This window comes from Triticum dicoccoides, chromosome 2A, assembly GCF_002162155.2.
Source record: "Triticum dicoccoides isolate Atlit2015 ecotype Zavitan chromosome 2A, WEW_v2.0, whole genome shotgun sequence".
NCBI lineage: Eukaryota > Viridiplantae > Streptophyta > Magnoliopsida > Poales > Poaceae > Triticum > Triticum dicoccoides.
In genome coordinates this window covers 674,904,533-674,925,501 of record NC_041382.1, presented here as the reverse complement: position 1 = coordinate 674,925,501, position 20,969 = coordinate 674,904,533, and the positions used below count along the sequence as shown (strand labels likewise).

General features: G+C 46.3%; 3 protein-coding genes and 1 long non-coding RNA gene across 5 annotated transcripts; 3 read left to right on the top strand and 1 right to left on the bottom strand.

The window, feature by feature from the left end:
* The first annotated feature begins 2,190 nt into the window (after window positions 1-2,190).
* On the top strand, window positions 2,191-8,734 carry LOC119351839. Its single transcript, XR_005170079.1, has 4 exons — window positions 2,191-2,331; window positions 2,416-2,645; window positions 8,287-8,348; window positions 8,452-8,734. It is a non-coding gene; the product is annotated as an uncharacterized LOC119351839 (long non-coding RNA).
* A 502-nt stretch (window positions 8,735-9,236) lies between these two features.
* On the top strand, window positions 9,237-13,638 carry LOC119356150 (acetylglutamate kinase-like). 2 transcript variants are annotated; one of them, XM_037623067.1, is made up of 2 exons: window positions 9,237-10,423; window positions 13,148-13,638. In XM_037623067.1, the coding sequence occupies exon 1, from the start codon at window positions 9,409-9,411 to the stop codon at window positions 10,420-10,422; it is 1,014 nt and encodes a 337-aa protein (XP_037478964.1). In that variant the 5' UTR covers window positions 9,237-9,408; the 3' UTR covers window position 10,423; window positions 13,148-13,638. The 2 variants fall into 2 exon arrangements, with proteins under 2 accessions (XP_037478964.1, XP_037478963.1); XM_037623066.1 differs by having other exon boundaries at window positions 9,238-10,441.
* A 997-nt stretch (window positions 13,639-14,635) lies between these two features.
* Window positions 14,636-17,316, top strand: LOC119351838 (carotenoid cleavage dioxygenase 7, chloroplastic-like). Its single transcript, XM_037618629.1, has 7 exons — window positions 14,636-15,024; window positions 15,149-15,516; window positions 15,622-15,750; window positions 15,823-16,227; window positions 16,351-16,433; window positions 16,584-16,907; window positions 17,035-17,316. Exons 1-7 carry the CDS (start codon window positions 14,642-14,644, stop codon window positions 17,176-17,178), a joined length of 1,836 nt encoding a protein of 611 aa, XP_037474526.1. The 5' UTR covers window positions 14,636-14,641; the 3' UTR covers window positions 17,179-17,316.
* A 113-nt stretch (window positions 17,317-17,429) lies between these two features.
* Window positions 17,430-19,815, bottom strand: LOC119356149. The gene is made up of 4 exons (XM_037623065.1): window positions 19,284-19,815; window positions 18,430-18,727; window positions 18,201-18,294; window positions 17,430-17,882 (listed from the first exon to the last, which is right to left on the bottom strand). The coding sequence occupies exons 1-4, from the start codon at window positions 19,715-19,717 to the stop codon at window positions 17,650-17,652; spliced, it is 1,059 nt and encodes a 352-aa protein (XP_037478962.1). The 5' UTR covers window positions 19,718-19,815; the 3' UTR covers window positions 17,430-17,649.
* Between the last annotated feature and the right edge of the window lie 1,154 nt (window positions 19,816-20,969).

The following is a 20,969-nucleotide window of genomic DNA, read 5'->3' as shown; positions in this document are numbered from 1 at the left end:
TGCATTTTTTGGCGATACTTGTCTGTGTGAACACTTGACCAATGGAAAAGAAAATGTATTCTATAGAGTGGAGTTTGGACAAATGAGTTGGAGTTTGGTTTTAGTTATGATGGTTACCCCAAGAGTATGAAGGAATGAAGTACTGTTGGATTTAAAGGAGATGTAGTGTTGGAATATGGAACAATAGTAACTCCAAGGATGAGTTAAAGATATACAAGTTTGAAGTGGGCCCATAACCCACAGGACCCAGGATTTGATCAGGAAACAAGCACAATCTTGTTGAAGAAAAGAATTCTAGAAGAAGCTGTGATTTCATCAGCAGACGTTTCCTAGGAGGTTACATAAACCCGAGAGTTGTGAAGAAACAATAGAGGTTTTGCTGGCTTGCAGGACCAATGGATTTATCCGAACCCAGTTCGTGGAGAAGAGAAGTTCTGCAATGCTTGTGAGGATGACCAAGTGTTAGGAAATGTGATTCACTATCTGCGTATGTAGTAATGATTCAAGTACGAGATGGATTGGCCCCCATACTGGAGACTTCTATCATGAGCTATCAGATGTTGATGGAAAATCAGAGAGCTTTAAAACCCTAGAAGAGTGTCGACACGATAAGCTAAAAACCTTAGAATGGCAGGACGATGGAAACCCTGTACAGGCACCTATTGCCAATCGTAGGTTATGCGGTGAGGTTCAACCCAGACCCATTTCCTGCAAGAGAAACCAAAAATTGTCGACCACCATGAGGTTTTTGATAGTTGTTTAGCATTGGCACCAGACCTATCAAGTCTCAAAAGGATCCTATTTTGATGCAAGGACTCCTGATTTTGAGGAAAAGGCCATGCCCTTACCAGAAGAGCAAAAGTGACGGAGTTATCTCGGAGAATATGAGAAGACCGACACCGTCAACGCAAAGGATGGAGTACATGAGTTTTGTTGGAACCGTGACCATGCTTCTAAGGGTGGTAGCACCCCATACCTTGTGTTGATGAATGGATTTTCAAGGAGACCCCCAAACCTAACCTTCTTTCTAGCCTCTCCGAATCTCGAGGACGAGATTCATTTTAAGGGTGGTAGTTTGTAACATCCCAAAATTCTAAATTTTGGAGTGTTATATTATATAAATTATTATGATTGTTTGTTTGATTGTTGTGTGATTGATTGTGTGAAACTGAGTGGAAATTGAAACTTTTTGAAAGTTGAATGAGAGGGAATAAAAGGACTTTCCCAAAACTTTTCATCTTGCATTTTGATCTCCATGTATTAAAATTCATTTCATTAGAAAACCCTAGAGTGAAGATAATATGACTTCTTCCATTTAAAGAAATGAAAAGGGGTTCAAAAATGATTTGAATTCCATTTCAAATATTTCAAATTTAGAAACTTTAAGCAACTCAATGAGTTCATGAGGGAAGATAAAATGACTTCTTCATATTTGAAGAAAGAGAGTTGGAAGTTTCAAAGAAATAAATTGGAAGTCACTTTGAAGTTATTTGAAACTCATTTTCCATTTGAAGTTGTTTGAAATTCCAAATTCAAATCCTCTTGGGAGTTATTTAGTTTTGTATTCAAATTATTTTTCTCCTAAAAATAAATAAATGGAAATAAGGGTAAAATGATTCCCTTCAATAGAAAATTAGGAGAAAATAAATTTGAAATCATTTTGCTATTTTAAAAATGATTTTTATTGATTTAAAATGCAACAGTAGCGCTCTTTGACTTTTAGGAATTTTTATGGGATTTAGTTGAACTTGAAAAATAGTTCATCTTATTGCTGCTATTTTTCTGAGCATTTTGGTATATAATATGCTTATATAGTTTTTTTATTATTACTCAGTTTGTTTGTTTTCCTGGCTGTTAAAAAAAGAGAAAAACCTTTTATTTTAAAAAAACTCTGGCTGGCCAGGCCACCGGCCCAGCCAGCCAGACAAACGCCAGGAGGCCTAGCGGCCCAGCCAGCAATTGGCCCACGGCCGACCTCCCGCGCCCGAGACCCCCAGCGCCCGCAGGCCTCCGCCTCGTCACCCGCTCCTCGTCTCCCTCTCGCACGTACGCTACTCCCGCTGCCAGGAGGGCCCCACCCAAGTTGCCCCCAACCTCCCGCTTGCCCTGCACGGGATTAGGACGCCGCGCCCGCACGCCGAAATCGCCAGGCAAAGCCCTCACGGATAAGCTTATCCTCGCGACTCCGCAGCCTCTGCTCGCGTCTATAAATCCCCCAAGACCCCCTCTCTCCGTTCTGCCAGTCCGTTTTGCCCCAGACCAACCATAGACAACGCCCTACCGCGTTGGATCTCGCCGGAGCCGGAGCATCTCGCCGGAGTTTCCATCGCCGTAGACTCCCTTACCTTATTTTTCTTTCTGTCAACCTTTGTAACTCACCGAGTCTCATCCGGTTGACATCGTTTTTGCCCCTAGGGACCATCGGAACCGCCGCCCCGACGACATGCGTCCTCGCCAAAGCACGGAGCCGTCGTCCCCGCGTAGCACAACCCCGACGCCCTCGAGGACACCCGCCTCCACCACCGGACTGCCCACGCCGCGCCCGACCTCCCTGACTCCTTCCTCGCCACTGAAAAGCACCACAGGCGCCGCCCCGTCCATCGCCCGAGCCAGCGCCGTCGTCCCTGTTCGTCGTCGTTGCCACCGTAAGCGAACCTCCTGTTTGTTTCATATAGTTTTTTTATTTAGTATTAGATCGGTTAACCGCGGTTCGTTTAAACCGAACGGTTTTGATTAAAACCGGTTGTTGGTTTTTTAGTTTAGCCACGGTAGTTGTTTTCCTTTATTTAGTGGTCGTTCGCCGTTTAGCCTAAGCCGCGAATGCTGCTCAGCCACCCGGAAGCCGCCACATGGCCAGGGACCTGGCCGCGAATAAAATTTTCACAGTCAAATATCTGAATTTTCAGATTAGTCCCTGAACTTCGGATAGCCGTATCATTTTAACCGTAGATCCAAATTCGATGAAACCAGCGGCAAATTCTTCATCATGATTAGATCTATCTAGTAGCATCATGTTTTAAACTTTTCCAGATTCAAATTTGAACTTCATTCAAATTTGAATTCAAACTTCAAATGGCCATATCTCCTAAACCGTAGCTCCGATTGATGTGATTCTTTTTGCACTGTGTCACCGTAGCCAAACCCTACCACCTGGACCATTGCCACTATACTTCTCACAGGGTTAGTATATGTCCATGATAGTTTTATTACTATGCCAAGTATGCACGATAGATTACATGACAGTTTTGCACCTTATGTCACTTATTGTTAGCACCTAGAATTATTTGCATGCAAGTTATGTGTGCTGGATTTCCATTTGGTTTTATGAGTCTTTTGTGTTGCATGTTATTGCTCTCTAGAATGATTGCTTATGTATGTTATTTTACTTTGACGATAGACTGTCCGAAATGCGAAGCCGAGTATTATCGATCTCTAGAATTCAACTACCAGTATCAAGGCAAGTTCACATTTGATCATTCCTTCAATTACCTATGTTTTATATTATGCACTTAGTCCTTTTGTGGTAGGATTGCATGGTAGGATTTATTGTTGCCAGATGGCTATGCCGTTACCTAGTAGTTCATTTGAGGTAGGTCTGATCTATACATCCTTGTCACCACCGTGTAAGTTTATTTTTTCCTCGCTAATTGTAGACATGGTTTGGGAAGCGAACATGGCGAGACATGAGTGACAAAGTAGTAATCAGGACCAAGACTTGTAAATGAACTTCCTGGGCGGTATTTGGTTTGAATGGTGGCGAAGTACAGTGGGAGCATGCATGGTTAATCCATGGCGGTGCACCACTAGTGGTCGGCCACCCAGGCTCAAAGAGATCAATTTTATTCTCATTTCTAGAAGCTTACGTGTGCAGCCACAAGCCAATATGGGCTATGGCTTACTTGAGTAGTTAGTGTGACCCCTTCCGGGATGGGCTAGCAGATGTAGAATGATGTAGGTGTACCGGCCTATCCGTGGGTTAAGGGGGAACATTTTCGAAAGACTATGTCTCGGTCATCCTGTTCTCAAACGCCAGGCAATGCGAGAACTTCAAGGGAGGCGATCGAGTCTTGTGGGGAAAAGTGCGCAAACCTCTGCAGAGTGTTAAAACCTAATCGATTAGCCGTGTCCCCGGTTACGGACAACTTGAGCATCTAGTAGTGGAAATGATGGGAGATCTCATCACTCTTAATTAAATAGTTGGGTTTTAAATGAAACTTTGGGAATGGATTGAGTTGGGTTTGCCAACTCATTCTATGATGTACAATAGTGGTAGAATAATATCTTTTATTCTAGGGAAAAACTAGCTTTATGCAAAAAAAACTAAAATTAGAGCTTTCCACCAGCCAAATTGCATGTACAAATAGGTTCATTATTTTTATGATGTGACTTGCCAGTACATTCAATGTACTGACCTACAGGGCTGCAACGTCTTATGTTGCAGGAATTTCTACGACGAGTAAGAGTTTCGTTGTAGGGTTACGGTCTACACTCAACTTGCCGTTGGCGTTATGGGACTCCACACCCGTTAGATTGTTTCCGCTAAGACTTATGAGGTATATATCAGTTTCACGTTATTTATACATGTGATTGCACTTTGATATATACATTGATGTACTGTGTGTGCCAGCATACCGATCCAGGGATGGCACAGATACACAGAGGCTTGACTGTTTGAGGTCGGGTCGCTACAGTAACATTGGGAAAAGTTCACATGCTACTCCCACATTTGCTCATATCTAAATATTTTATCAAGTACAATTTTTCTATTTGCATCTTGGAGATCATTGAACAACACAATTGGTGTGTGATCAGATTTGACAGGGCAAAGCCCTCGCGGATAAGCTTATCCTCACGACTCCGCAGCCTCTGCTCGCACCTATAAATCCCCCAAGACCCCCTCTCACTCCACTCTGTCGTTGCCAGCACCCGATCTAATCGTACTCTACAGAACTGGTATTATTGATCTTTTTTTCGAACGTCCAATCAAGGTCGATGTGGTCGAGATCATTCAGACTACACAAATCCATAGCTTCTCTTAACCCTGCCATTTGTGCTGCATCCCTTTCATTTGGTCCAAATTGTTCCTCACTTCGGAGTATCTCGTTGAAGTCACCGATACAAATCCATGGAAGTGTGGACTCACTTCGCAATCTGGCCATTGTCTCCCATGTGTTGTGCCTCAAGCTATGGTTTGCCTCTCCATAGAAGCAAGTCAACCTCCAATCTTCCTTAGCATGTTCTTGTACACACGTATCAATGTGATAACGTGAGTAATTCTTTACTCGAACATTCAGACCATGCCTCCAGAACAGCCCCAATCCACCACTACGACCAGTACTAGAAACAACAAAACCCCCTACAAAGCCTAATGTTGTTGTGCACACATTTTAAATTTGATTGTCCAAGCTGGTCTGAAACTTATTGATAAATCTATTGGGAATCGTGCATGGAAAAACAAAAAAAATTCTACACACATGCAATGATCTATGCATGGAGATGCATAACAACGAGGGGGAGAGTGTGTCTACGTACCCTCGTAGACCGTAAGCGGAAGCGTTTCTCAACGCGGTTGATGTAGTCGAACTTCTTCGCGCTTCAACCAATCAAGTACCGAACGCACGACACCTTCGCGTTCTGCACACGTTCAGCTCGATGACGTCCCTCGCCTTCTTGATCCAGCAAGATGTCGATGTAGTAGATGAGTTCTGTCAGCACGATGGCGTGGTGATGGTGATGGTGAAGTGATCCTTGCAGGGCTTCACCTAAGCACTATGAAGATATGACCGTGGGAGTAAAAGGTGGAGGGGGGCGCCGCACATGGCTAACAATTGTATGGGGTGTGCTAGCCCCCCCCCCCACATATATATAGGTGGGAGGGAGAGGGAAGGCAGCCAGGGCGCGCCCCAAGTAGGATCTGAATCCTACTTGGGGTTTCCCCAAGTGGTGCCCCTCTTGCCTTATTTCATCGAAGAAGAAAGGGAAGGGGGAAGATAGAAAGGAAGGGGGGACCGAACCCCGTTTTTCTTTCTCCCAATTCGGCCTCCTGCCATAGGGGGGGCGCCACCCCTTGTGGGGTGGTGTGCTCCCCTCTCATGGCCCATATGGCCCATATATTCCCCCAGGGGTTCCGGTAACCCCTCCGGTACGACGGTACTTCGATAAATACCCGATACACTCCGGAACACTTCCCGTGTCCGAATACTATCATCCTATATATCAATCTTTACCTCTCGACCATTTAGAGACTCCTTGTCATGTCCGTGATCTCATCCGGGACTCCGAACAACATTCGGTCACCAAATCACACAACTCATATAATACAATAGCGTCATCGAATGTTAAGCGTGCGGACCCTACGGGTTCGAGAACTATGTAGACATGACCGCGACACCTCTCCGGTCAATAACCAATAGCGGAACCTGGATGCCCATATTGGATCCTACATATTCTACGAAGATCTTTATCGGTCGAACCGTTATGACAACATACGTAATTCCCTTTGTCTATCGGTATGTTACTTGCCGCGATTCGATCGTTGGTATCTTCATACCTAGTTCAATCTCGTTACCGGCAAGTATCTTTACTCGTTCTATAATACATCACCTCGTGACTAACTCCTTAGTCGTTTGCTTGCAAGCTTATGATGTGTATTACCGAGAGGGCCCAGAGATACCTCTCTGATACTCGGAGTGACAAATCCTAATCTCAATATATGTCAACTCAACAAACACCTTTGGAGATATCCTATAGAGCATCTTTATAATCACCCAGTTACGTTGTGATGTTTGATAGCACACATGCATTCCTCCGGTATTCGGGAGTTGCATAATCTCATAGTCGAAGGAATATGTATTTGACATGAAGAAAACAATAGCAATAAAACTGAACGATCAATATGCTAAGCTAACAGATGGGTCTTGTCCATCACATCATTCTCCTAATGATGTGATCCCATTATCAAATGACAACTCATGTCCATGGTTAGGAAACCTTAACCATCTTTGATCAATGAGCTAGTCAAGTAGAGGCTCACTAGGGACACAGTGTTTGTCTATGTATTCACACATGTATTTAGGTTTCCGATCAATACAATTCTACCATGAATAATAAAAAATTATCGTGAATAAGGAAATATAAAATAACAACTTTATTATTGCCTATAGCGCATATTTCCTTCAAAATCTGTTGACAAGATTAGAGATGGCGTTCGGTATATCAAAATTTCTTCCAATTGTATTCACAAGTTCTATGAAACTGGCCAGAACATTTACCATTCAAATGAAGATAGAAAGCTGGGAGTAGATATGCCCATCCGTTGGAATTCAACATACATAATGCTTGAAAACTCTTTGTATTTCAAAGATGCATTACTGTGGTTTGGTAATAGGGATGGCACATTCAAGTCCAATTTTTCTCTAACTCATGATGAATGGGGAAAAGTTGCTATCATGCATGATTTCTTGAAAACTTTCTATGAAGTGACCAACATAATTTCTGGGACAAAGTATCATGCATCCAATTTGTATTTCAAGTGTGTGTTCCTGGTGCAATCATGTCTCTTGAAAGCATCTAGTGAAAGAAAGAAGTTGATGGCACCAATGCTAACTCCAATGAAAGAGAAGTTTGATAAGTATTGGGCTGATTATAATGTATTTTTGTCTTGTGCTGCTGTCTTGATCCCCATTGCAAGCTTGCTTTTGTTAGCTACTGTTATGGAAAACTTTATGCCCCCGACGAGGCCGAACGCTGGGTGGATGAAGTTAAGAAAACTTTGGTGAATTTGTTTGCCGAATATAGTGCTGCTGCTGTTAGTGAAACACCATCAGATGGTGCTACAGACAGTAAGGGAAGTAGGGGAGATGATGCTGATATGTTCAATGACTATGAGAATTACATACAATCTCAACACACAACTGTAGAGAGGTCTCAATTGGATCTTTACTTGGAAGAAACACCTAGAAAATTGAATGACAAGTTGGATGTCTTGGAATTTTGGAGCAAATCATCTATGCGATATCCTCAGCTTGCTTCAATGGCTCGGGATGTTGTTGTTGTCCCCATTTCTAGTTTTGCTATGGAGCAGGACTTTAGCATGAGTCACAAAGTTATAACGCCTAACCGAGCTTCACTTAAGCCTAAAACCATCGAGGCTTTAATGTTTCTGCAAGATTGGTATCGTTGGTAGATGTCTCATAATGAAGGTACAATCGGGTGTGCTTTGTTGTTTCATATTTAACATCATGGTTACTCATGTTATCATTGTTTATTGTGTTGTTTGTTTTGTAGAAATGAGCACTGCGGGAGGTGGACCTTCAAGTTCTCATGCGGAGGAGTTATCTTTAGATTCAGTTTGTGTTCATTCTTTCTTCCTTACTATCTTGTGCACTGATATCATGTTACCATTGATTATATCTTGTTAGTTCATATCATTTCTCTCTTGCTTTGTTCCAGGAAAATGATTAAGTTATTATAGCTTGATGGAACAAGAAAGAGATGAAGTCAAAAGAGTCATCAACTTGTTTCTTCGTTATTTGATATGATGTTCTGTAATGAACTTGTCGGACTATGTTATGGAGTATGGACTTGCTATTATGTATTTTGTAACAGACTAGCTATTTGTTATCTTGTGAGACTATGTATTTATTATGTAGTATGGACTTGCTATTATGAACAAGAAATATGATGCTGTTATGTAATGATGTAACAGACTTGCCTTTTGCTATCTTGTGAAGAATTTATGTTGCTGTTATGTGAAGATTTCATATGTGTATATGCTGATGTTTGCTGGAAGCCTGGAATATATATGATGTTTTGTTCGGATAACATGTCTATAGTGTTGTTTGTTGGAATATACTATATAGTGTTGTGAAGAGTAGTTGTGTATATAGGCTGCTGTATATGTTGCTGACCTGCTGTTTGCTGGAATAGTGGAATGTATGTGCTGTTTTGTAAAGATCATATAGTATTGTTTGCTGAAATATATATGCTGCTGTGAAGATACCATATATATGCTGCTATTTTGTGACATATGATGTTATTATTCTGCTGTTTTGTAAAACGTTGATGTTCAATGTGCTGTATACCAGGAGCAGCCGGGCTTTGGGCTTTTCATCCGGGCCGGGCTCGGGCTTATAAATCTAAAAAACTCTTGGGGGCTTTTTCCGGGCTCAGGCTTCACATTGTAGCGTCGGGCTTTTAAGAGCCCGTCCCGAGAGATGCCCAGGTTACTCAACCCCAATTCACCACTTCCCCTGCCCGCCGCACGCACCTGCAGTCAACACCTTTGTCTCAAAAAAAAACCTGCAGTCAACACCTACTACGCCGCTAACCTGTCCAGCGCCTCCACCTCCCTTCCGGCTAGGCATTCCGTCGAGCACCAGCCCCCGACCAACCGCCGCCGCCGCAGCCATGCTCCCCACGAAGCCCCAGCTATCTTCCTCTCTGCTCGCATCCACGCCGCTCTTTAACCCCGCATCCAATCCCAACCACGCCAAGCCAATCGCCGCCTCCCCCTCCCCCCGCCGCCGCCTCCGCATCTCCGCCGCATCCACGGCGGTTTCGCCGGGGGCGACGGCGCTCAGCCGCGTCGACGTGCTCTCGGAGGCGCTCCCCTTCATCCAGCGCTTCAAGGGCAAGACGGTGGTGGTCAAGTACGGCGGCGCCGCGATGAAGTCCCCCGAGCTGCAGTCCTCCGTGATCCGCGACCTCGTCCTCCTCTCCTGCGTCGGCCTCCGCCCCATCCTCGTCCACGGCGGCGGGCCAGAGATCAACTCCTGGCTGCTCCGCGTCGGCGTCGAGCCGCAGTTCCGCAACGGCCTCCGCGTCACCGACGCGCTCACCATGGAGGTCGTCGAGATGGTGCTCGTTGGCAAGGTCAACAAGAATCTCGTCTCCCTCATCAACCTCGCCGGAGGCACCGCCGTCGGCCTCTGCGGCAAGGACGCGCGCCTCATCACCGCGCGCCCCTCCCCCAACGCCGCAGCCCTTGGCTTCGTTGGCGAAGTCGCGCGGGTGGACGCCACTGTCCTCCACCCCATCATCGCCTCTGGTCACATCCCGGTCATTGCCACCGTTGCTGCCGACGAGACAGGGCAGGCCTACAACATCAACGCGGATACGGCGGCAGGTGAGATTGCCGCTGCGGTGGGCGCCGAGAAATTGCTACTGCTCACAGATGTGTCTGGGATACTGGCGGACCGTAATGACCCTGGCAGCCTGGTGAAGGAGATTGACATCGCTGGGGTGCGGCAGATGGTATCCGGTGGGCAGGTTGCTGGTGGAATGATCCCAAAGGTGGAGTGCTGCGTGAGAGCCCTCGCCCAGGGTGTGCACACTGCAAGCATCATCGATGGGCGTGTCCCGCACTCGCTGTTGCTTGAGATTCTCACAGATGAGGGCACTGGCACAATGATCACCGGCTAAGGTGTAAAATGCCTCCTTGGTACTTCCTTATGCCTTTCTGTTCATACTGCCAATCTGCCATGTAATTTATGCCAATGTAGCCTCACCTCATGATTGCAATAAGAGTACCTTCCTGACATTTGTGAACTGTAGGAGAGTAATGCTGACTGAGGTTGCATTTGATTTTGATAAAGCTTCTTTTGTTGGGCCGTGGTATGAGTTTTTGTCTAGCAAAGCAAGAATAGTAGCATCTGTGCCATTTCTTTTCTTAGTGATAAGCGTAGTTTTGCAATTCTGCATGACTGTAAATTCTTCCTTTTTTAAGCATAGTTCAAAATTTCCTATGGGATTCAGTTGCAAAGATTGTAAACTGATGTGTCACATATGTACTTGAATACATCTTGAAAATTCATGGGAAAGCTAGTATAGAAAATGGGTAGCTGGTGATTTCAGTAAGTTCCAATTTTATTTTTTTTTTTGCGGGAAGTAAGCTCCAATTAGCAATGTTGTTTCACAAAAATATTGCCTATGCTTTGAAGCCACTTAATCATAAAATCGTAAGCTTATAAATATTGTACACAAGTATTGTTTGGAACAGTAATAGTGCTTGTGAGCCTTTTTACACATTCCTGGCTGTCAAACTGTGATGGCACAATAAAAGGAAAACTAGATATAAGGCCATCCATCACTAGGGCCTCTTGCAGTCTTACCGGAGCTAACCAAATTATAGTTTTCATGCCATGACATTCATGATCTCAACATGTTTAGTGTCAACATTTCTGTAGAAACAATGGTACCAACTGCAGTGTTTCACACAAGTCATTTCTTCATTCACATTTCACATATTTTTAGTGATCATTTTAGGTAATACAAGAGCTAAACTTTGCCTTTTCTTTTGCTCTTGACTTCACTACCCAATCATTCTAATTCCAATTAAAACAGTTACATTCTAGCATAGTATTAGCATTTATCTCAAGTTTACGTAGTATTCTGGCTTGGGTTTATCCTTTATAGGTTGCTCAAAGGATATATAATCTTTCTCTTACTGAAGTAATTGAGTAAACGTTATTCCATGCTTGATTGAAGTCACCAAATGATATATTTCAGTTATGCACTTCTTTCCTTTTGATAGAGCTACTTGTCTGAGAGGCAGGTAAATTACATTCTTTACGATTTGATGAGTTCTGTCTCATCCTTCTCACTACAGTCGATGCTTGGTACACCCGTCTATGAAACTAAGAACACTCAAAAACATCTTTTCAGTACATAATTAACTACTCATTGCAACAGATAAAAATAGGTGGCGGGGGTGATTCACCATCTCTAAACCTTATTGAGAGCCAAAAAGAGTATGGCTGGAGTAGTCTTGTCAATAAGCATTGACTGACCTGGAACTGCATTTACCCACTGACCAGCTACAGGTTTTCATTCTGAAGGCCTCTTAACTTCAGCAGAAGGCCTTCCCTTTCCCTGGTCTTTGGCAAATACTGTATTAATCATGAAAGTTGCTAGTAATAAAAGATGCATGCACCAGCACTTTCTCCATATATCCCCCTTGTCGCTGCAGTAGTAAAATAATATAATCAGTGTGTTAAGCTATCTTAACATAGAGAACATTTAACATTCTTCTGTTAACTTTCTCCTGGGATGTCCACTGATCGGGCGTCGGGCCCTTGTAACTATCACCTCCTAGGTGGTTTGTACTCTCTCATCTTTTCAATGCAATGAAACGCAAAGATCCTTTTGCGTTTTCTTGAAAACAAACACATAGAGAACATTTAACATTCTTCTGTTAACACACTGCTGTTAAATTTCACATGTCCTGCCGAGGCTGCTCCTAGCATTGTATCCATGCACTGGTAGTCTTGGCAATTGCGGCGCCTACTTTTACTTTCTCTAGCATTCAGATTTACCTTACGTTTTGAACTTTCTTCATATACTTTAGAACTGTTGTTGAAAAGAAACTATGGATACAGAACCTGCTTTAACGTTGTGAAAATTGGAATGGAACAGTTTACAAGTGAACTGTGCTTTTGCTTATCACCAGACTAGTACATCTGCTATTTGTGTCCAGTATATACTGCTAAGTGTTTCTTTTTGGGAATATACTGGTTAGTGCTGTTCCATTATTCTATCCCTATGTTCAGTGGGCTGCTTGCTAGTGATACCTTTTGGTGGTAAGCATTGAATCTCACAAAAAGATCCATCCCAATGGCCGACATTGGTTTTTGAGAATTCCTTCTGTGCCACCGAATAACACTACAATCCCTGATTTGCCACCAAATAATTTATTTTTTTTCCCGGAAGAAGAGCAACTCCTTATTCCTTCTGTGCAATCAAATTTTGAGTTTTCGTCCTTGCATACCATTAGTGCGACCATCTTGACAGTTTGGTATCTATTTGTCCGTGCACTAGACAAGGGGACAATGATGGTGCTGATGCCATAGAAGGAAGAAAAATTCCAAACCTATTGACATGGAAGTATAGGGTTTTGTTGGTAAATCATGAAATGAAGCTATTCAGTGGTAAAATGATTTTTTCTTTCTGGCATTCACCTATTTCAGTCTGAACTTGCAGCCATGTACTATTGGTCAAGAATAAAATAAGTTCATTTATTCGCAGCTTCCGCTTTATATATATTTTTTCATGTGAACTGAAACCACGGATGCAATATCCATTCTACTTGGAACTCTTTCTAGGAATTTCTAAGCTAAAACCTTGACTTTACTCTTTTCTTTTCTTTCAGGTTTTCTTGTAAACTTTAAAGCGCCAGCCCAGGCGCAGAGCTAAGTGCAGCGTGATGGATAGAACTGCGGAAACCAAGTGGATGGGGAAAAGGACTTCGATTGAGCGCCGCTACGTCAAGGTCCAATTATGCTAGCCATGAGGATGCGGGAGACTGATATGGGTTTGATTCTTCTCGTCGGTTTCGACCACCATGTTGTCATGGGCATAGCATAGTGAACTCCACTCATAGCTAAAAAGGAACGGTGCCTGCCTTCTTTTCAGTATCTAATTACCGCATTCGTCGGAGCTCTTCCGCTGCTGCATCTCATTTGTTGGACGGGGATATGCTGAGAAAACGAAGGGCAAATCTGTGCCCACTGTGCTGGTCGCTGCAGAATCTATTCCCCATTATGTTGCCTGCTTGCTTTTCTTGTGTGATACTGAATAATACCGGTGTGCATCGTTTACCAGCATTGTTTATTAGTAAGTACGTGTTTAGGGTATTGTTTATTGCCTGTTGTAGTCTTTGTTACCGTCCGACCGGTGGAGCAATTTGAGCTTCCCTTGATTTTTCATCTCTGCATTGCATGTGGTCTGCTCAGTCTGGTCCGTCGACGTAAGTGGTAAAGTTGCATTTACTATGCACTCCCTCCGTTCCAAAATAGATGACCCAACTTTATACTAATTTAGTAAGTTAGTACAAAGTTGGGTCATCTATTTTGAAAGGGAGGGAGTAATCACTTGGGGCTATGTGCCTGTCTGTCCATGGCTGGTACGTCGTTCGGTGCCGCAATGCCATCAGATTTGCAGTTCTCAAGTGTGCATCACGTTCTTCACAAATTAAACTTGGGTCTAACCATCTATTCAGAGGCCACGTGGCGCAGGGAATCGTCTTGTCGTATTGCCTGGTGCTAATGGTGTGTGTTCAGTTTGCTCAAGCGAAGATGCCAACACGCTCGAGACAGAACGGTGGGGAGGACCGGATCTTAAGCAGCCCATTGGAACTGATCAACGACAGCGAGTGGCGCTTTGTTTATAAGTAGACGTCGAAAAATTCTGTGCTTATCAGGGAGTATTGCGGCCTTAATTAGTCAGTCAGTACTGTGATGTCCCAATGTAGAATAAGCAGAGGCACCACTGGCAAATTTGTTCGGCGCAAGCGGATAACCGCATTTGGTGACTGTGCGAACGAACATCCCTTGGATTCCACTCCGGAAATAACAACGATTCCCTGCCCAAACCCCTCCAAAACGCCTCACAAAACCGTTGGCGCTCGCTCCAAACCCCTACGTGTACCATCTGATGTTTATACAACTATTGAACGTCGATTCTTCCCATCAAGAAAGTGCGCTCCTGCGATTATACATATTGGACGAGACAAAAATGAAGTATTCCAAAGGCCAAAAGGCGCAACTTGTCACTCTTGCGAGCTGCGGAAGTACCAGCGGGCGTTATTATAGGCTACGAACCGCAAGGAACCTAACCAACGACCGAAAGAGACCAACGCCGAAGCATGGCGGTATGCACGATCGCGACCATGCACGCCGTCATGCACCACGGCCACCACCCTCGCCTCCAGGTCCCGCCGCCGCGCCGGCTCGTCCGCGTCGCAGCCGGCGCCACCGCTGCCGCGGCGACGGAGCCAGACACGCTGTCGAAGGCGTTCTGGGACTACAACCTCCTCTTCCGGTCGCAGCGCGGCGAGACGTCCGCCCCCGTGCAGCTCCGCGTCACCGAGGGCGCCATCCCGCCCGACTTCCCGGCCGGCACCTACTACCTCGCCGGGCCCGGCATGTTCTCCGACGACCACGGCTCCATCGTCCACCCGCTCGACGGCCACGGCTACCTCCGCTCCTTCCGCTTCCACCCCGACGACGGCGTGCGCTACTCCGCAAGGTACGCCACGCACCACTTAGCAAGCAAGCCGGCCGCCGTGCCACCTTGGGAATTCGGCGGCGTGTACTGTAATGTCGTCCGTCGACGATCCCGGTGTGAGTTTACAGAGCACGCGTATACGCAGGTACGTGGAGACGGCGGCGAAGACAGAGGAGAAGGGGGACGGCGCGTCGTGGAGGTTCACGCACCGGGGCCCCTTCTCGGTGCTGCAGGGTGGGCACAGGGTGGGCAACGTGAAGGTGATGAAGAACGTGGCCAACACCAGCGTGCTCTGGTGGGGCGGCCGGCTGCTCTGCCTCTGGGAGGGCGGCATGCCGTACGAGCTCGACCCCAAGACGCTGGAGACCGTCGGCCCGTTCGACCTGCTCGCGCTCGGCGACCGCGCCGACGGGGCGGCCCCCGCACGGCGCCGCCTGGGGCACCGCCGGCGGCCGTGGCTGGCGGAGGCCGGGCTCGACGCGGCCACCCGCTTGCTGCGCCCCGTCCTCAGCGGTGCGTGCTGTTCACTTTGAGTAGAGTAGACTAGTCGTTGCGCACCGAGCTAGCGTGGATGATCTGACGTTTGTGCGCCGGCCCGGTCGCCATTATCCCGTGCAGGCGTGTTCAGCATGTCGCCCAAGCGGCTGCTGGCGCACTACAAGGTCGACCCCAAGCGCAACCGGCTGCTCATGGTGGCCTGCAACGCCGAGGACATGCTCCTCCCGCGCGCCAACTTCACTTTCTACGGTCTGCAGCACGCCCTCGTCCATCTCCATCCGTATGCCCATTAAAATCAAATCACTGATGGTACGTATGCAGAGTTCGACGCCGGCTTCAGGCTGGTGCGGAAGCGGGAGTTCGTGCTGCCGGCGCACCTCATGATCCACGACTGGGCCTTCACCGACTCCCACTACGTCGTCCTCGGCAACAGGATCAGGCTCGACATCCCGGGGTCGATGCTGGCCATGACGGGCACGCACCCCATGATCGCGGCGCTGGCGCTGGACCCGAGCAGCCGGACCACGCCGGTCTACCTGCTGCCACGCTCCACGGAGGCCGTGGCCAGCGGCCGCGACTGGACCGTGCCCGTCGAGGCGCCGTCGCAGATGTGGTCGCTGCACGTCGGCAACGCCTTCGAGGAGGACAACGCCCGCGGCGGCCTCGACCTGCACCTGCACATGTCGGGCTGCTCCTACGACTGGTTCCATTTCCACAGGATGTTCGGTAACGTCGTCGGCATGGCGCCAAACATTCAGTTGATCTTCCTCTGCACTTTTACTACTGCTCAAGTGCGACGATGATCCCAGTGACTGACATATCTGTGCTGCGATGGTGCGATTCTCACAGGTTACAACTGGAAGAACAAGAAGCTGGACCCTTCGTTCATGAACGCGGTCAAGACCAAGGAAATGCTGCCTCGCCTTGTGAAGGTGAACGAATGCTTGTTTTAGTAAATCATAATTCAAACTTTTGTCAAATTTCAGTAGGCTTCAGTTAAATTTGAGTCCTGTTCGAACTGCTTGTTCGGGCCTATGATAATTTAACTGCTAATTTCAGAAATTTTATCTTGTCAAACGCAGGTGGCAATTGAGCTCGACAAGAGAGGAGGAGCATACCGGAGATGCACCGTGAAGAGATTATCCGATCAGTGGAACAGACCGGCAGACTTCCCTGCGATAAATCCAGGCTACGCCAACAAGAGGAATAGGTTCATTTACGCGGGCGCTGCCTCCGGTTCTCGCAAATTACTCCCATATTTTCCGTTTGACAGCGTTGTCAAGGTCGATGTCTCGAATGGGTCAGCGAGGCGGTGGTCTTCCGAGGGGCGCAAGTTCGTCGGGGAGCCGGTCTTCATCCCCACCGGCGGTGGGGAGGAGGATCACGGCTATGTTCTTCTTGTAGAGGTAACTACATATGCCCTGTCAGTATGTACATAACTCTTCGAAGCTATTATTGGAATTCAACAACTTTCAAAGATTCCAGGTGTTTCAAACATCTGCACCATTTGACGCCCCCAATCTCCTTTTGCAGTATGCAGTATCCGAGGACAGATGTAACCTGGTGGTGTTGGATGCAAGGAAGATAGGGAAAAGAGGCGCACTTGTGGCAAAACTTGAAGTACCAAAGCACCTCACCTTCCCAATGGGATTCCATGGGTTTTGGGCTGATGAATGAATGGCAAAAATCGCAGGCAGCCACTCTGATAAGCAATTGTTAGGCTCGCAAAACTGGGCAAAATCTGATCGATTTTGATACGAGTGTAAAATGTATGTATATCCTGTGGGATCCCATATCCTGATCCGTTCTTATACAGCAACCATTCATAGGGAGCTTGTCAAATCTCGCATCACTGATGAACCGTTCGTACTGCATTTAGTATTTCACAGCAGGATAACAAGCATGACTGATGCAGTTGATATGAACTATGGATGATAAAAACAATTATTACCACAACCCACAGAGTAAACATATTGAATTTCCACTGAGAATTGTAACAGCACGGCAACTTTTAATGTTCTAGACCTGGAAACTAAGACGGACACTGTCCCTGATCACAACCATAAGAAACCCATACAAAATCACTAGGACTATAACTGATCCTGTACAATACTAACCACCAAGTGTGAAGTCGACGAATTGTTGTGCTCACTTTATGCGAGCTATTGTTACGACGATGAAGACGAACACCGAGAGCATGAAGGACATTCTCACTACATCGTCAGACAAATCGTAGTCCATGCTCTGGGCCTGGAAGAGCGTGTGCACGAGCTGAAGTATCTTCTCAAGGAACTCCTTGATCTTCGCCTGGGTGTTCTCCAGGACCCATTGCATCATTCCAGGAGGAGCACTAGAGCTCCCCTTATTATCAGTTTCCTTAGCTGAAAAGTAGGATAATTTGCATCAGATGCAGATCCACCCAACATAATACAGTACTGGAATTGGAAGAAATACACCTTACATTTTGGAATTTTATCAAAAAACAAATACACCTTATATAAAGGAACAGAGGGAGTAGATGCGACTTTGATGGAACAGCTAAATAAGGTAACTTGTACTAAATCAGAGACAATTAATATGGATCGGAGGGAGTACCAAAGTTCATAAAATTTGACGTTAACAATCAAAAGGTTATCTTTCATCCACGTCAAGTCAATATGAAGATGTACATACAAAGATCATTAAGAAGGGTCACGTACCATCCTGGAAGGACTTCTTAAATTCTTGCACCACCTCATTGTTCATGACAGCGTCCCATACAGCCTTATCAGTTGACAAGGCCATAACCATTTTCTGCATCGAGGAAGAAAAATGTCACAGCAAAGAAGAAAAAATAGTGATTTTTGGTCAATATTTCGTGGCACTGAGAAATTTGAGATTCTTCTATGCATAAATACCATACAATGACTCAAATCAAGCAGTATTCACCTGAACAGAGGCATCTTCTTTCAACAGCTGGAATGCGTCCAGTACATTTTGATGTTCCCTTGTCATAAGAGCAGTCGAGTTAAGTGCAAGTGTGCCAGGTTCAGTGCACTCGTCTAATCCGATGTTGGATGGAGAACTCCCTAAGTTGGCTATTTGGACAGTTTGCTTCTCGGATGCATCAGAATCGGCAGCAAAATAGTTAACAAACATCCCAGATGAAGAGAGTCCTGCGATGGGCAGTGCGAGCGCTTGTAACTCGAGTGCATCAGAATCCACACCCGAAGGATTCTCAAATACCCTGCATACGACAGAGTTTTGTTTAATTTGTTCAGATGGAACATGTAAAAACCAGATACCATCAATTAAACTACTAAGGAGCGGACAAGCTTTAAGTAATGATAACAAAGGAGAGTGTGCGCCCTACAACAGGGTAGCAGGCTAATTAAGCAATGATGGAGTGTGTAAACTGCAATTGGTGCATGATCATGGAAGTGGGATCCAACTGAACTTTGTAGCATATGACAACAATTGGCGCACACCCCTGAACCTGAACAGTTTCAAAAATACAAGCAAGAGTAATCTGCAAGGAAAGTAGCATGGTTGGAGCTGTGTCCATGACATAAACGTGATAAATCACGGGAAAATATCCATCTAAATTCCAGAACAATCACATGATTAAAATAGTCACTAAGTAATAATTGTTCAAGACAGTTCCGATCTTCCAATCATCCGGAGATGACGAACTGATCATCAGCAGCATAACGTACAAAAAAATAATACTCGATCAATCTAAGTGGATGCTTTTTAAGATTCTTCTTTGGAAAACAAGTTGATAGATTAAGCATAAATCTTACTGCTGGATGCTGGCGACGGCGGCATGGACCTCCTCATCTGTAGGGGGGGCGTCGAACGTCACCTCGTCCCCGCCCGCCGGCCACTCGCTCGCGTAAACCGCCGCCTCCTCCTCTGCCCCCACGGCCTTATCCCCGACGGCCAAGAACTCCTTCAGCCCCTCCTCGCCGTCGAGCCGCAGCTTGATGGAATCCCAGCCAGCGACGGAGGCGATGGAGACGGTCGGCGGCGGCGGAGAGGTGGCGCGCAGAGAGAGGCCACCGTTGCGCGCGCCGGCGGGGGAGGCGGGGGCGTGCCCGAGGCCGCCGCGGCCGGCGAGGCGGACCTGGTGCTTGCTCGGCGGGTTGCTGCTCATGGCGGCGCCCAGGAACCGCACGGACGAGTCGGCCCCCCTCCAGCTGTTCTCCCGCCTCCTGTACACGACGTGGACCACCATGGCTGGACCTCACCGCCGCCGCCGCCGCTCGCCGCGCTTTCCCCTCGCCCGAGGTTTGTTTAGGAGGAGGCCGAGTTGGTTAGCCGCGATGGTTGAAGCAACCGGTTTGTTTGGGTATTTACGCGGCGTCGTCGGTTAATTTATTATCTCCTTGGCGTTCCTTGTGGAACTTTGGAAGGAGATTCCGCGATAAATATTTGTTGTTAAGATGTCCTTTCAACCATAAATATTTTATCTGATGCCGTGAGGTGTTTTCATTTGCGTGGAGTGTAATATGCGAGCAAATCCACGTCGGATGTTCTTTTCGATGGGTTAATGCGCTTTGTGATTACGACCCCTGCGTGCCGCCCAAGATTTTCTGCCACCTTGTTTAATGTGCTCCTACTACTTTTTATATTTAAAGGAAAATCGGGGGTACAAGACCATCTCCAATAGCCTCACTGAAAAGTTTACGGGCCTCTCTTCAAAATCCAATAATCTCTTTCTAATATTATTATAATACTTGCCGCTTCAATGGATGCTACTAAATGTATTTCAGTATTAGATATATCCGTTTGAGCGACGAGTGGTATGGATCGGAGAGGGTACAAAATCTTACCTTGAGGTCCTAATGTGATGGCCTTCTCTTTCTCCGGTGGTGGCGTGACGGCGGCAACGAGCAGTGGCGGCGGACGAGGGGGCAGCAATAGTCGGTGGCAGTGCATGGTCTTTGGCGGCCGACGGTGATGGTTGACGATGACGGTGTGGTGGTCTTCGGTAGCGATCGACGGCGATAGCGGCACGGTAGCCTCTGTCGGCGGGAGGCGGCAACAATGGGGTGGCAAACGACGGCGGCACAATTCTTCTGCGACGGACTCTAACGCATGCATGTTGATGTGACATTTATTAGAAGTTTTGGGAGGATTAAAATTTTCAAAAGAGATGATGGTTTGATTATTGTAACATCTCAAGAATTTATTTGGAAAAGGCATGCTGGAACAATTTTCTTCTCAACTCTCTCTATACGGAATATTATGAGGGAAAAGTAGCCTCTCATATGTTTTTTTACGAGAAAATTTTCGATCTATTCATTTTCAATCATGACAGTACAACGAATATTAGAAATGAAAAAAATTACATCTAGATCCGTAAACCACCTAGCGACGACTACGAGCACTGAAGCGAGCCGAAGACGCGTCGCCATCATCGCCCCTCCATCGCCGGAGTCGGGCACAACTTGTTGTAGTAGACAGTCGAGAAGTCGTCATGCTAA

What these genes read in the sequence shown, in the direction of transcription:
- LOC119356150 (XM_037623067.1), top strand. Translation starts at nt 9,409, where the DNA reads ATGCTCCCCACGAAGCCCCAGCTATCTTCCTCTCTGCTCGCATCCACG.
- LOC119356149 (XM_037623065.1), bottom strand. Translation starts at nt 19,717, where the DNA reads ATGGTGGTCCACGTCGTGTACAGGAGGCGGGAGAACAGCTGGAGGGGG. An exon ending in GCCGTCGCCAGCATCCAGCA is followed by an intron (nt 18,728 to 19,283) that starts GTAAGATTTATG and finishes TGTCGTATGCAG; the next exon opens with GGTATTTGAGAATCCTTCGG. An exon ending in TAAGAAGTCCTTCCAGGATG is followed by an intron (nt 17,883 to 18,200) that starts GTACGTGACCCT and finishes CCTACTTTTCAG; the next exon opens with CTAAGGAAACTGATAATAAG.
- LOC119351838 (XM_037618629.1), top strand. Translation starts at nt 14,642, where the DNA reads ATGGCGGTATGCACGATCGCGACCATGCACGCCGTCATGCACCACGGC. An exon ending in GGCGTGCGCTACTCCGCAAG is followed by an intron (nt 15,025 to 15,148) that starts GTACGCCACGCA and finishes GCGTATACGCAG; the next exon opens with GTACGTGGAGACGGCGGCGA. An exon ending in CCATTTCCACAGGATGTTCG is followed by an intron (nt 16,228 to 16,350) that starts GTAACGTCGTCG and finishes CGATTCTCACAG; the next exon opens with GTTACAACTGGAAGAACAAG.